At 33.3% G+C, this 15960-nt stretch overlaps 1 protein-coding gene across 14 annotated transcripts in view; it reads left to right on the top strand.

Moving 5' to 3' along the window:
• Positions 1–15960, top strand: part of Cdh18 (cadherin 18) — a 924665-nt gene that overhangs the window by 616138 nt on the left and 292567 nt on the right. For all 14 annotated transcript variants that reach the window (XM_087189262.1, XM_087189255.1, XM_087189253.1 and 11 more), the window contains one exon: positions 705–1187. In XM_087189262.1, the coding sequence (XP_087045388.1) occupies positions 960–1187 (228 nt within the window). In that variant the 5' untranslated portion in view covers positions 705–959. The remainder of the gene's footprint in view (positions 1–704; positions 1188–15960) is intronic.

The raw sequence follows: 15960 nt of genomic DNA, 5'->3' as shown, positions 1-15960 counted from the left end.
ATACCAAAACCTCAACATTTCTTATCTGTAGAATGAAAGCAGTTTTACCTCCAGTGTTTTGCTACAGTATTCCCATCCTTTCTTTACACAGTTGCTAGAATTATGTGGTCTAAAAATAAAACTTATGATGTTATTCCCAAGACTGAAAATCCATCTCACCTGTATCTGGTTTGCACCGTAGAGTATTATAAGCAGAATACATCAAAGTGCATGCCAGCTATGATAGAGCAAACTGACCTTCTCACTCTTATTCCATTACACCTATCTGTGCCTAAAGACTGGATTAATTTTGAGTTAAATATATACGTATTTTCCAATTAACCCCTTCTCTGTTTCCTTTTATTTTCTCTTCATTTTATTTATCAAACACTTTAAGTGCATCTTAGATTGCTATTGTGGTACTGAGAATATTTGAGAAGTATTTTGTGAATGTTAATTGACTCCTAAACTATGTGATTCATGCGTACCATTTGCAATAAATTTGTATTATATGAAACAAAAACTAGAAGAGTGTATGGAATTGAGAATCAACAGTACAGGTAGAGAAGCACAGGTAAAAAACATATGCAGACATCTTTGAATTTCTTTAAGAATTTTCTTTGCCTATCAGCATCAAAAGAGTATAATTTTCACGGAAAACAAATAGTTAAAATGAACATGTCTTATATTTATGTACATTTAATTTTTCTTTTTTTTCCCATTAGGTCAAAAATGGTAACTTGTGTTCCCCTACTATGAAGACTTGAATTCTGACAACTCCAGCTTTGATTCTCCAGTGCTTCAGGATGTAAATGTGGTCTGACTTTTCCCAAGCAGGCAGTTAAATCATGGACACTAGAAACAATTTACTTTGGATTGTCCTTCCAAAGGACACTTTGGTTTCTCTCTTGAATGCTCACTAAGCATTTGTAGCTGACAAGGAAACGAAGGACAACTGTGAACTGGAAAGCTGTCTTACAATGAAAATTACGAGCACATCTTGCATCTGTCCAGTGCTGGTGTGTCTTTGCTTTGTGCAGAGGTGTGATGGGACTGCTCACCAAGGCTCCATCAAGGTGACTAGAAACCAAACCAAACACCCTGAAGGGGAAACCGAAGTCCACCACCGCCCCAAAAGGGGATGGGTATGGAATCAGTTCTTTGTTTTAGAAGAACATATGGGACCAGATCCGCAATACGTTGGAAAAGTAAGTCCTGTTTTGGTTTGCTGTGTTTTCATTTGCTGTAGTTTGTTTATTCTTCTCCTGAGAAATTGTGGAGTGAGATGAAGGGAGATTTGGTACAAGAGACAAAAAAACACAAAATGAAGGACAGTATAGAAAGCTGTGTCTTCTATTGGAGAGCTTATAGGAGCAAGGGTAAAAGATGAATACCACTGACTATATTATGCTTCCTTAAACTTTGTTCCATATATGTTGAACTAAATATTCTTTAGCAGTGCAGTGCCCTTTCTTGCTTATAAAGCAGAATGACTTAATTGGAAAAAGTTAAATAATTCTATTTTATTACTATGAAAGTAAATTATAATTTGTTATGTCACTGCTATGTTGATCTTTATTGATAAATTTTTTATTTATTGCTAGTACACATGATGCTGAGAATGACATTTTACCATGATATCTAATATGTCTGTATTAATTGTTACAGAGATGTACCAAGTCTGCATTTAAAAGAACATGGATATTCTCTAATACTTAAAATTAATTTTCAAAACAAGGTTTCTACATTATATAAGCAATTAAATATGCACTAGATGTACACATTTTGATTAAAGGTTCAAAAAATGAATTGAGTAAATAATTAGAAATTTCAGTCAAGTTTCTTTTCTCTTAACTTAAAAAAAATTAATGATTTATCAAAATATACAGGAAATTCTGTGGTCAGCAAAGTGGGAGAGCTTAAGCATGTGTCTTCTAAGCACTAAAACAGAGAAGGGAGTGGAAAAGCCCAATTCTGATAAATTACTGGTTTTGGCAAGCAGCTGCATTTGGGTTTGTTCAGTACCTGTGGGAAAAACAACAAGCACAGCAGTGGAAACATGGTGATTGTAGGCTCAGTGGCTTCCATCCTTCTGATTGACTCTTCACTCTCGTTTGAGCAGCACTCTTTGAAAAGCAGTACTCCATCCAAACAATAGAGCTTCCCTCATGTGTAGGCAGTGCAAAATCACAACCATCTTTTCCACCCCTTGTCCAACAGGGACTCAGTTGCAGCTGCATTTTCCACACAACACAGGAGCCATGGAGTCAGAATATGGAGTGCAACAAAAGGCCTGAAACAATTCTCCTGTCTTCTCACATGCATACCAACATGAGACAAAGGTTCCTCCTCACTGTATGATTTACCCACTGAAAAGTGTTCAACGAAATAAATAAAAACAAACGTACTATCATTAAAAGACATTGAATTACTAAATATTCATTTTTGTTTTGAACTTCAAAATCCTTCTCTTTTATACTTTCCATTCTTTTTTTATTCATTAAGTTTATTGGTACATTTTAGTTATACATCATGATCACATTCATTGGGAATTTGTACCTTTAAGTGATGTATCTTTGTTCTTATCTTTCCCCATTCCCCTTCCTTCCCTTCCACTCCACTCACCCCTCCATATTTACGAAAGCTTTGTTTCCACTTTTTCCTTCTTTTCTCATATTTTTTCTTTCCCTTCTTTCCTTTCCCCCACCCCTCCTCTCTACTTCCCCTTTGGACCTTTTCTTCGTATTTGACATTATCTATATAATATTTTCAATTCTTGAACAGTAAAAAAAAAAATTAAAAAAGAAAAATATGACCTTTTTGATAAAACAAAAGGGAAACAGGTTATTAGTACAGTATTTTGTTATGCCAATTGGGCCTGCTGGATTGGAACCCTAATCCTCTCATTCAGGATACAGAGGCAGGAAGGATGCGAGTGCTAAACCAGCCTGCACTATACAGTGAGATTTTGTCTCAAAAAATATTTTGTTATGCATATTCTTCTGATTTACCGAAATAAAAACAAATAAAACTTGTTAAAGAGGGAGGGAAAAGTTCAATCATGTACTTATTTTCCCTATCTATGTTTAATGAAAGATGAAACCTTAAAATCAAGATGAATTCAAAGCATTCTAGGATTGATATTAACCAACATATGGTTGGGAGCTCCTCACAGATGAGAGGGTGGTAGAAGTTCACAATGCTCTGCAGATTTTGAGGAATTGTTACACACTGTATTATTCGCAACACTGATGGACAAGTGGATACATTTGGGAGGAAGTCATCTTATGTGAAATTCAATTACCACTGTCTATAAATTGTGTGTTACTGGAACATAGCTACACTTACTTATTTAGGTAGGTCTATGGCTCCCTTAATGCTACAATGGCAGAACTGAGTAGTTGAAACAAAGTAAAGCCCACAAAGTGGAAAATATGTAACATGAGACATTTATAAGAAGTATTTGTGACTTCCTGAGTAAGATTCTGCTGTGAAAGCTGTGGAAGCAGGTTTTGAGATTTTATCATTATACCAACCAGAGTGTCTAGTAATGATCAAATGTGACAATTCACAGGAAAATGTGTCCTGAGGTATGAATTTTTGAAGCTATATTAATGGCTGTGATAATTATTTGAAGTGATTGAAACAAAAATGTCATCAAACAGTACATTCTCTGGGAAAAGAGTTTTAGGGTACTTTAACATTTTCTCCAGAGTAATTAGCCATCCTTTATAGTTAATTTAATGCAATTTATTAAATTTTATTATTGTTTTATTTGACATTACATAAAAAATCTAATGAACATCCATGTACCTGAATCCTCTAGCATATGTGTAGGTGTGTCTTTAGGAGAGATTTCTGAAAGAATGTCTGATTAACAAAGAAGTAAATTTAATTGGTAGAAATCCCTAGAACCCCTCAACATAAGTGATACTATAGTCTACATTTTTATCAATGATATACTAACAGTAACTGTTTCTCTACAGGAATGCCAGCAAATGTGCTTATACAAATTGGAAATTTATAAATAAATAGATGGAAAAATAATATTTTTGTACTTTAAGGTAAATTTTATAGTTATGGGTGAAAACAAAATATTTTCTAATTTGTTGAGATATAATGATTTTTAGTGTAATTGAGTTCTTAATTTTGAAGTTTTTCTAGCCTTATTTAACTTAGAGATATTAGTATTTCTTTATATAACAAGTACATAAGGTTTTATCAAAATGTTATCTTTTGATTTGTTTTTAAATAAAAATTAGCATTTTAATAGATTCATTCTAAGCATTTCCTCATACAGTTATACTTTTGTTAAATTTGGATTCTTCTGAAATTTGAGAGAATTGTATATAAGGACTACTGGGAGTAGAGGAAAAGATATTATTCACCCCTTAATATTTTCAGTCTATCAATTCCATTAGAAAGTATTACTTATTGAATAAAAACAAGAATAATGTAAAAGTTGAGTTCTTATGTTAGAGACTGGAATTTGGAAGTTAGGATATACATTTTAGGGACTAAAATAAGAATGTTTGATTGTAGAATGTTTTTTTCATCTTTACCAACAGAATGTACTCTAGATGTGTAGGTAGTAATTACAAAGTGGGCCGATTCTTACTGGTAATATTTGGGAACATTTAAACATATACAATTTACATAATGTAAGGAACTGTATAAAAAGTGATGTCTATTAAAGCAAAGTGGTGAACAGTATGCTTCATAACTTTTAATTGACAGCTGCTTATGATTAGTTACTGATGCTATGCTATATATATATATATATATAACATTTTCATTTTTAAAATATAAATGGCTTCTTTAACTTACCAAACATTTTTTTAAGGAAAAGAAACTATGTTTATTCCAGAATGTTTGTGTGAATATTGCCCACATTGTAATATTTTTTAAATTACATAAATAAAATTAGGAAAAAGATCTAAGAAAATAAAAGCCTGTTCCTATGTAGCAATATGGCTAAAGAATCCATAATTTAAAATTTTAAATGAATTTAAAATTTAAAATTTGCCTTAAAATTCTGGCTGTGTTGACATTAAAGAAAGATTCTGTAATAAAACTAATAAAACATTACTTTTTTGAATGAGCAAATGAATTATATTCTCTGTGTTCACCTTTTTGTATTTATGTAGTATCTGTCCATCAGTGCTAAAATTTATCTAGATAAAAATAGTAATATTTGCAGAGGTTACTGACATTTATTAAAAGTTTGGTTACTAAAATTCTCCGACCCCCACTCTCCTCTCTCCCTTCCTAATGTGGGTTAGGAAGATCGTTACTCACAACTACCTGTATTAAAACAATAACACATGTATATGTGTATATGTATAACACAATGTATGTATATAAAAACACATGTATATGTAAAGAAAAAAGAAATACTTTTACTGAATTCTTCAGGTAATAGAAAATAAAATAGCTGAGAATGATTGAGTGACTTCTTGATGTTCATAGGATTAGTTATGCCAGTCTCAAAGGACAGAGTTTACAATACCTGATCCTTTAATGAAAAATTATTTTCTAATATATACAGCATACAGTTTCCCTTTAATTGTCACAATTACTTCATTTCTTTATTTAAATAGTAAACATCTCTTTGTTTATTACATCTCTGTTAATTAAGTAGTGCATTTTCAAATTAAATAGATAATTTTCAGGTTAACGAGAGAAAATATCATGTAAAAAGAATTGTGACATTCTTTCTTTTCATAAAAATGATCGCTTTAATGTCATCATATATTCTGAGCTAAAAACTAAATGCACAGCAAAGAATAGTCACAAATAATTACCTGACATTCTCAGGATAATAATTTTATGAAAATTTTTTACATCTTCCTCAAAATAGAAAACATAGAGTATTAAACATGACATTTGACTGTTATATAAATGATCTGATTTCAAAAGAGTTTTTGAAAAGTCAAACAAATTAAACTACTGTATTTGGATCCAGACTTAACAAAAAACTGGAAGTAAAGTGGAGCAGTTTAATTAGCTGTATACAACATTGAATTTGTAGTGACTTAGTCATGTTTTATTTTAAAGAAATCAGATTTCAGTAAGGTTAATTACACTCCAGGGGTTAGTGATATTTTAATTAAATGAAGTAGCAAGTGTTTCAATTAATGAATTTATTTCCCAACACTACACTGACGTTCTCTTTTAAAGGTCATCTATGCAAAACAATGACACTGTGAACACAACATCTATATCTACTCACATTGAAAACTTTCTGTAAATATATAGACACACTTCCACACATGTGTGTACCAGTGGTGCTAATCCATATGGAACTTTGACCTTGAAGGGCACTGAACATATTTGGGACCTTTTTCTACCAGAGCTTCTGGCCTCATAGTCACTTAGCATAGTCACAAGGGCCTACATACTTCAATGGGCCAGAAAATGTTGTAACACATTTTCAATTCAGAGTAAAAAAACGAAAATAAATATAATTCAGTAGTTATTATACTAATCTTTGTGTCAATATAATTGTAATTTTCTTGTAATAAATCATACCAAGGCAAAATGGCCAACAGTCCAGGAAACTCCTAATAATTTCAGAGTTTTTATTGTGAATATGGTGTGAGTGGCATTATTTAGTAGAGTCGGGTGCTGCTACAAATATTTCACAATATTTAGGGCACACACACATCAAAGAGTCCCTCAGCTCACAATTGCAACATGCCAGGCTTGAGAAACTGTAGATGTATGTTCATGTATATACATGCAAGAGTGTTTTATCTAACTCAGGATTCACATCTGGAAATCCAAACTCAAATTAATAATATTAATATGTAACAGGTGATGGAGAGATACTGGTTAAGCAAAGGAAACAGTTAATTAACATATTATTTGATCTTTCTAATGAGAATATGTTAATTATATTACTTTCATAATTGAAAATAAATATCACAGCCCTAAATTAATAAAGTTCATCGACTGGTAAATATTAAATTATCAGGGTCTTTTCTTTTCCACAATTGAACTTATTAAACAAAGCTGTACTACGAAAGGAGAGTCACTTTTCTACGATCCTGCCTGAGCCCTGCAATTATACCTTTACCATCTGGATGGTGCATAGGACACTCTCATGAGCTGATTTCACTTGGGCTTGTTTTATTTATTTTCAGTAGACTTCACTCGCAAATCTACAAATAAGAACTTCCAAAGAAATCAGGGGTTTCTACTGTGGATCACATGAGAGCATTATTCTAGCTCAGTAATATTTACAAAAACAAGTTATAATTTTGAAGTACTGAAAAGTATATGCATTTTGTCGGTACACATTTTAACAAATAGTAGTGTGGAATGAGTACTTTTGATGTATGATTTGAAAATCTATCAGGATTTTCACACTTAATTATGTAAATATCCTATCAATTATTTCTTTGAATTTACTTGTACTTAATTTGTGTTCCATTCTGAAACTTGTTTTTATATATTTTATGTTAGATTTATTTCTACCTTACTGATACATTCTTCAGCTAAAGCAAACTGTTCTTTGACTTGATCGTGAATATTGAAAATATTTTTAAATTTCTACTTCTTTTGAGCTTCTCTTCTCCTTTTTGCATAATGGTCTGTCCTTTCATTTTTTACTTCTATTTTTTTTTAATTTAATTGTTATAGCGAACCTATTTAATGATCTCTTTTTTTGGTGTTGTGTTGATAACTGTATGTTATTTTGTGCATGTGTATTCATTTTCTATTGTGGGTCTTTGATTCTGGCACAACTTTTTAAAAAATATTTATATGCACTGGAATCAGTAGTGAGAGTAAGGATATTGGCACAAACCTTGTACATTGCCACATATAATCTTATCTAATGAAAAGAAATAGTTTTATAAATTTGCGTAAACATTACTTTTTAATTTGTAGTCACTGATTTTATACACTCAATATAAACAACAACACTAAAACATATAGAGTGTTATCTCATTTCTTGAACTTATTTTTTTCCACAAACCTGGGAAAGATGATCATGTTCATGTTCATCACCCAGTGCAGCATTTGCAAACAAACAAATTGCCAAATGCTTGAATTTATGAACCAAATTGTTTGAAAACAAAAGTGTTCATGAATGAAAGTACCACTGTACCTAATACATATTTCATCTTTGCTGCATGCGTTTGTTTTAATTTTCTTTTTCTTTTTGTAAATTTTATTTGTTCATTTTAGGTGTACAATATAATGACATTTATCATTTTTACCTTTACATAATACATCTTGGTTCGTATTTTTTTTCCATTTCCCTGCCCTCCCTTCAACCACTTGACCCCTCCCACTTTACAAAGACATTGTTTCTGTTATTTCCTTTTCTCATATTAATTCAATTCCCTTCTTTCCTTTCCCCTACCCCTCTCACTTCCCCCTTCCCCTTTGCCCCTTTTCTTCCTATTTCACATTATCTATTATACCTTTTGATCCTTATTTACACTTTTAGTTTCTAACACCAGAGAAACTATTCAGTATTTACATGTTTCCTGTTTATTTCACTAAAGCATATTGCCTCAATGTGGATCCATTTAGCTATAAATGTCGCTAATTTCTCATTCTTTATGGCTGAATAGTACTGCATTTTAGAACAAAAATACATCCTCTTTTATCCAGTCTCCAGTTGATGGGCATTTGGGCTGCTTCCAAGTTTTAGCTATTACAAACTGTGCCACTATGAACATGGGTGCACATATATCACTGTAGTATGATTCTTTTAATTCTTTGGGGAAGATACCCAATAGGGTAATAGCTGGGTCAAATGAGACTTCCAGTCCTAGTTCTTTGAGGTATCTCCATACTGATTTCCACAGTGGTTGCACCAGTCTGCACTCCCACCAGCAGTGGAGCAGGGTTCCTCTTACCCCACAGCCCTGCCAGCATTCGTTATTGGTTGATTTCATGATAGCAGCCATTCTTTCTGGGTGTGAGGTGGAATCTCAGTGTTGTTTTCATTTGGATCTCTTGAATGATGAGTGATTATTTTTTTCTTATGTTTATTTACTATTTCTACTTCTTTGAGAAATGTCTGTTCATTTCAGATGCCCATTTTTGGATTGGATCTTTAAATTTGGGAGGTCCTATTTTTTTAAGTTCTTTATATATTCTAGATAGTAGAACTTTGTCTGAGGAACAGCTGGTAATTTTTCCCCCACATTGTAGGTTATGTCTTCATGCTGTGAAGAAGCTTTTTAGTAAGAAGAGATCCCACTTGTTGATTGTTTGTACTAGTTCATGTGCAACTGGGGTTTTGGTCATGAAATCTTTCCCTACTCAGGATCTCGAGTTTGCAAGGTAGGAGAGGCACCACCTAGCTAAATCACTACTCTTTTTTCTTTTTGTGAAAGAATCTCACTATGTACCTCAGGCTGGCCTCATATTTGTGGTGATCCTCTGGTCACAGCCTCTGAAGTGCTGGAATTACAGCCCTGCACCATCACGTCTGGCAAGAGTTTTAACTCCTTATAGCAAATTTTTATCAACCACAAAATTTTAATATTCCTTGTTACTTATGTAAGATTTTTGGTAGATTTCTACTTTTCCCTTTATAGAATTGTTTTCAAGTATTGTGGCTTTCTAAAAATATCTCTATTCTAATTTTATGCCTAAAGGAAACTGAAATTCATGGTTTCTAAACTTAAGATGATGCTGCCAGAACCTGTAACTGTTTTTTTGTTTGCTTGCTTGTTTTCATTTTGTTTTGTTTTCCCTCAAGAATTACTAAGCTAGTTTCAGTTAGAAATGAATTTACTGTCTTAAAGTCCATCCTCCCTTTGTCCCAATTAATTACCTTTTACTTGTTCAAGAGCAGTTGTATTGTACTGTCACTTTTACTTTTTATATATAATTTTCAATTGTTTATAGTGATAAAATGTCTTTATCAATCTACTACTTTATGGTCTTATATTGCATCAGACTTTTCTTTGTAAAAACCAAGATTTCCATTAGATAATCTTTTTTAAATATTCTTTCTGGATAAAAATAATATTATTCTAATATGCATCAATATATTCATGAAGATGCATAGAAAATTTTCCCAAATACAAAATTGAAATATATACTCCAAAACCACTCTTTCTTTGTAATTAATTATAGAGTGATATATTTACCTAGAGGAGAATAAAAGATTTTACCATGGGTATTATATTATCCTCAGAAAATGTGTACTATTATTTTACTGTTTTTTATCCAATGAATATTTGAAACTTATTTGCATTGGACCTCATACAACAGGCATTTAATTTTAAAGTGGAGCCTGAGGGGCTTCAAATACATCCAGTGTTATTTTATTATTTTTTAATTTGGTTTGTTTTATCTTTTCATAAAAATTCAGGTACTTGGTAAAATAATTATGGAATAAAACTGAATCATTTATCTTCCTCTAGGATTCCTTTTTCTTCTGGGCACAGTGTACTTGTCGCTATATCCACAGAAAGTAGAATGGTCTATGTGATGACCACTTGTCTACATTAAATATAATCAATATAAAAATTAAAATAGATAATGCTAATTTTTCATAGTATTTGCTTTGTATTATTGGGGTCCAGCTTGATTACTGTTGACTTTATCTGACAAACTTTATGTCTAGGTGGGACATGTTCAATTCTTACAAATTTGTTGAACACATCCCATGCTCCTATCAGTATGCAGGTCACTCCAGTAGATACAGAGACACGATGGGGGACAGTGACATGAAACCAGTATTCATGGAAACACACCTTCAGCCATAAACTTTGAGAAGGAGTATAAGAAATGATCCTTGCTACATCATGGAGAAAAACGTAGATTTTTATATCTAGGTGGGATGAGAGGGCTCTGAGGAAGGGACAGTCAGGCTAACCCCTTAAAATGTGTTTGATTACTGAAAATGGGGAACTGTGCACAGCAAGGGTGAAAAGCATGTAAACATACTTGGATGGGAAGGAGCATGTGTGTTGAAAGTTCCAAGATTTAGGTACAGTTAACAGTGAATGAACAGTGCAGAGCAGGGAGCTTAAATTAGTCTCAGCAGCGTGCTTATGGTACAGAACATTTTATGCATTGTTTGTGGACTTAATATTCAGATAGAAATCAAGACATTGAAGTTTTTAAAGAAAAGCATGTGCCATTGCTGTACTTATTGATATATTTATTAGGAGGCAATAATTTTTGTTTCTCTACATGAGACTAGACTGAAGGGAACAAGAAGTTCAGAAGAGTAAAATGTAGGTTAATTTCTGGAGAGGAGTTAATATATAATACTAAAGAGGGTAACAAAGTCGCATTTGCTTAATTTTGCATACTAATTCAAAGGTAATATTTCTTTGTATCCTATTATGTATTATGGAGCAAGAACAACACCGTGAGTCATACTTACAATAAACATGTATGTAACAGGAAGTAGAAGGAATTTTAGACAAGTATCCATGATTTTCTACTATGTAAGACTTTGACCTTAACAAATCCAACCTCATAGAACAGATTTTTATTATGCACATTTATAAAGGTGAATGAACAAAATGATAAGATTTTATTTGACTCAACAAGTCACTGTTTCAACCTGAATGATAGTTTTATTAAAAATTGTCAACATGTCATATAAGCCGCTAGATGTGAAGACTATGTTAATCCAACATCCTCAGTGATGGGTGAGACTGAGGTGATGATGGAGTTAGCCTTGAGCAGGAAGGACTGAGTCAAAGTGCAAAGTGGGCAGAAGGGCTGACCATAGACAGCACTGAGAGAAGAGAACAGAAGAACATGACTTCGGTCAACTTACAGAATCAAGAGACCTCAGAGTAACAGTTTGCTGCTACCAGAAAATGCAGCAGGTAATGTGTTGGTTACAAGAGCTCTCTAAGCTAGTGAAGAATACCTGTAATTCCAGGATACTGGAAAACTGAAGCAGGAGGGTAACAAGATCCAGCCTGTGCAATTTAGCAACTTTGGCATAGTGGAATGTTAGGAATTACCCATCCAAAGGTGTCTAAATAGCCTTCAAGAATGACCCAAGCAGGACAAACATTGGAGCACACACTGCAAGTTCAGAAGTAGGAATGGGAATAATGCTAGAGAGCACACAACACAGGCCACAGAGTACAACTCTGTTAAACTGTCAAAAGAGAATACCATCCAGATGTCTACATGTATACACTGAAGGAAGTCTCGGTGAGAGGTGACGCAAAACATATCTAGGACAACATTGGTGGCAGAGAGGATGTATTACCAGTCCTCAAACCTAGCCTGGAGAGGGGAAGGGAACAGATGAAAACCTTTTGAAGGCATAATCGACAAGATTTTGTGCCTATTGAGAATGAGAAAATGACATGCAGGACCATTTGGAGATGGCTAGTGGGATCCCGATGTTATGGAGGGACTGGAAAGGAGCAGGATTGCATCTAGGGGCAAAGAGGATGAAGTTTGGTTCAGATGGGCTGCATCTAGGGTGCTAGGATGCATGGAGATAGAAAGATGAAGAAGGTGTGGAACTTCAGAGGAAAGATTGAAAGAATGAAGATTCAGCAAAACCCATGGACTTCTGGTTCGATATAGAATTCTGAGAAGCACAAAGTTTTAACAGAAAAGAGGAGAATAAGAATACACAGTGACTTAAAAAATATAGTAGAAAAACATCAAATAGAAATAAAATTACTGTAGACAGGAAGAAGAAAGTCTTAAAGAGGAAAGTGAACCACAAATATTATGGTTCAGGGAGAATGAATATAAGAATAACAGTTCATTTTATACTTTCAGGTTATTTTCACCTGAACAGCCTCAGTATTGTTCTGGAGCAGGACCATGTTTAAGAGGCATAACTAGAGAAAGAGAATGGCTCTAAACGAGCATAAATTCATAGACTTTGTACCTTTTAGTCCTTTTAATCCATTTTTAGCCTTTTAAACCAAGATATCTGAAACCATATATTTCTCAACATGCTCATATCTCAAATTCTTGTCATCTGCCTTAATAATTTTTACAATATTTATACTGGTTAGTATTTCCTTGCTAGCTATTGAAGGAAACCATTTTCAATTAGCTTAAAATGAGAAGTGATTACCTTGCATATCTGAAGAATAAAACAGGTTTCAGGCATATGTAGAATCAGAGATGCAAAAAATGTGACTAAGATTTTAACCAATCCCCTAAAGCTTTATAAAAGCTCAAAAATTTGCAAGAAACAAAAGTCCCAAGATTTACAGGCAATGGTTCACTTGCTTTCTACATTCTGGTATTAAAATACAAGCTTCTTTCCTTGAAGCTAGCTATAGAAGAATTTTAACTGACCTAAAATATTAATTCAAATATTTGTATTTTAAGACCCTTCCCATTTCTAGCTAGTAGTTTCTGTTAATTATTAACCTGAGACTTTTGATTGGAAACAACTGACACTAATTTGATAAAAAATAATAAAAGAAAATATAAAATAAGTTATATTCATTTAATTGAAAAAATACTCTCTCTATATAATCTTTTTTATTGACTATTTTCCAAGTCATGCCTGTATCTAATCACAGCCAAATTCCACCATGTAATAAGCATGGAGAAGATGGCTGAATTATCCTAGTGAGTTTAGATCAGTGCTGCTAAACAGCACAGTCTTCAGGGGAGGTCCTCTTTCGTGTCTGTCCTGACCACTATGGCAGTCACAGGCTGCATGTTGCCACTGAACATATGCATTTGAGGAACTGAATGTTTACATTTTATTACTTCCATTGAAATAGCTACTTTTTGCTATCAACAATCACATTGGACAGCGCATGTTTAGACTAATCAAGGGAAACATCTAGCCCAATTTGCAAAGTAAATAGAAAAGTATGTGTGAAAGTCATATAAATAAATAGTTATAAAAAATAAGATTAAATGTTATGGATGTAAAGCCTAATTGTAATATGAAGCAGAGTTAAAAATACTCAGGGAGTCAAACATTTCTCTCTCTCTCTCTTAGTTTCAGTACCCCTTACTGGTTTTGTTCATTTTATTTGTATGTATGTGCATTCAAAAGCAGAGTTTAGTAGACCTTTATTTCTTTAATTTACTCATTATGCTCCCAGATATATTAAATATAACTCGTTTTATTTTAAAGCACACAGAAATTTAGACTAGTTGGAGTGCACTTTCTTTTTTAATTTATTTGCTCACTCCCTTATTTTGAAGAGAGGGATTTTACTTATCAGGTTATATATAGGAAACTAAAAGTAATGATTCATAAACTTGTTCTGGAACATCTTCACTGCTTGGTAATTGCTTGTTCAGTTCATTAGCTGCTTTGCATGCATGGGTTGTTTCTACAATTATATCAAAATTATGAGAAGTATAAAACATGGTTATAGTACTCACTGTGGTGTAAAGTATTTTTAATTAAAATAGAAAAACCATAAGCAGAAAAGAAAAGCTGTAAAAAAGATGTACACATTCTGCTTGAAATTGCATTTTCCTTTACATACAACTTCTGTTGTTGATTTATGGTGAGCCTTTCTTCTTCTTAAACTGGGGTTGCCACTGTTACTCTTCTCTGTACCCTGTTACTGTTGCTGCATTGAATTAAATTGACATTGAAGAATTTTCAATTTTATTACATTTTTAATAAAAATTTAGATAGAGAAGGGTAACAGAATATCTAATAACACAGCAATTATTGGCACAAACAATATCAAGTAAATATTTATATGTTTCTGGGGAGCAACATCAACAGGAGATGCAGCTGTGGGAGAGCAATGAATCCAGAAAGCTGTTAATTTGCACATAAGATATTTCCTATCCTATGCTTTCCAGCTGCAGTTTCCTTAGTGTCTATGAGAAATGTTGAAAACAAGATGAATATATGCTGAATTTGATTTAAAACAAACCTTTAATTTGGTATATGCAATTGTGTGGCATACATCAAGAAGGTATGCATCTATAACTTTCAACCTTCTTTTATATAAGATTCAGGAGAAAGACTCTAAAAATTGTCATGCCCAGACTGAAAATCGGATCACTGAAATCAGTACATCTGAAAATAAAGGCTTACATTAATATTTTTATGGCTACTAAAACGATCTTAAATAAGTATGTAACTTTGAGAACTAGAAGTGTCTAAATTCACTTTACCAAATTAGCAGGGATCTACACAAGGATGACTTGAGTAAAGTGACATGGACCTTTGGCAGAAACTGTTAATTTGTTTAAATGACTCACAATCATAAAATGATGATCATCTTATTGGAACATATTTGTACTTAAGCTTTTTGTATGATTTCATAGACTGCTAAAGGCTCTTGATGAAATTTCTAAATGAAAGCACTCCTCCAATTTTAAAAATATACTGTTAAATGAAAGGGCATTTTTCTGTACATAAATATCTTTAGGTCATCTTTATTATTATATTATGATTAATTTTATTGATGTAATACATATATAATGAGAAAATTAAAGAGTATAGAGTAATAACAACAAAACTGACATTTGTATTTCAGTACTCAAAACCTGTTCTTACAAAAAATAAAGAAACAATAAATAAACAGTGAATTTTGCAATTTAACACGTATATGTATCATATATATATGTGTGTGGTTTACAGTAACCATATTTCATTTTATTCATAAATTATCACTATTAATTCTCCTCTTGACTGTGTTTGTAATACATATTGAACATCCCTAGGCAAAACTATAAAGATTGAAATGTTCAGACTGCTCCTGGTCCAGAGGAAGGGGCTTCTGGGCCATGACCCAGCCTGCCCCTCCCGGCCCAGAGGAAGGGGCTTCCCGGCCATCATCCCTCCTGTCACTCACAGACCAGAGGAAAGGGCTTTTGGGCTGCCACTCCCTCCCAGAGATAAGGGCTTCTGAGCAGCAGTCCCACTGCAACGGGTCTCGAAAAAGGGGCTTGTGGGCCACCATCCCTCCCGCTGGTCCTGGCCCCTGTCCCACCTCCTCCAGTTCAGAGGAGGTGAGCCATGCAGGCACCAACAGCCCCTCCCCTCAGTTGAAATGAGAAGACACATAAATAAGT

Source organism: Heterocephalus glaber, unplaced genomic scaffold (assembly GCF_053883595.1).
Source record: "Heterocephalus glaber isolate CG9 unplaced genomic scaffold, H.glaber_assembly_v1.0 deba00001538, whole genome shotgun sequence".
In the NCBI taxonomy this organism is placed as follows: Eukaryota; Metazoa; Chordata; class Mammalia; order Rodentia; family Bathyergidae; genus Heterocephalus; species Heterocephalus glaber.
Note: the sequence above shows the minus strand (reverse complement) of the source record. Positions and strands in the feature narration are given on the sequence as shown.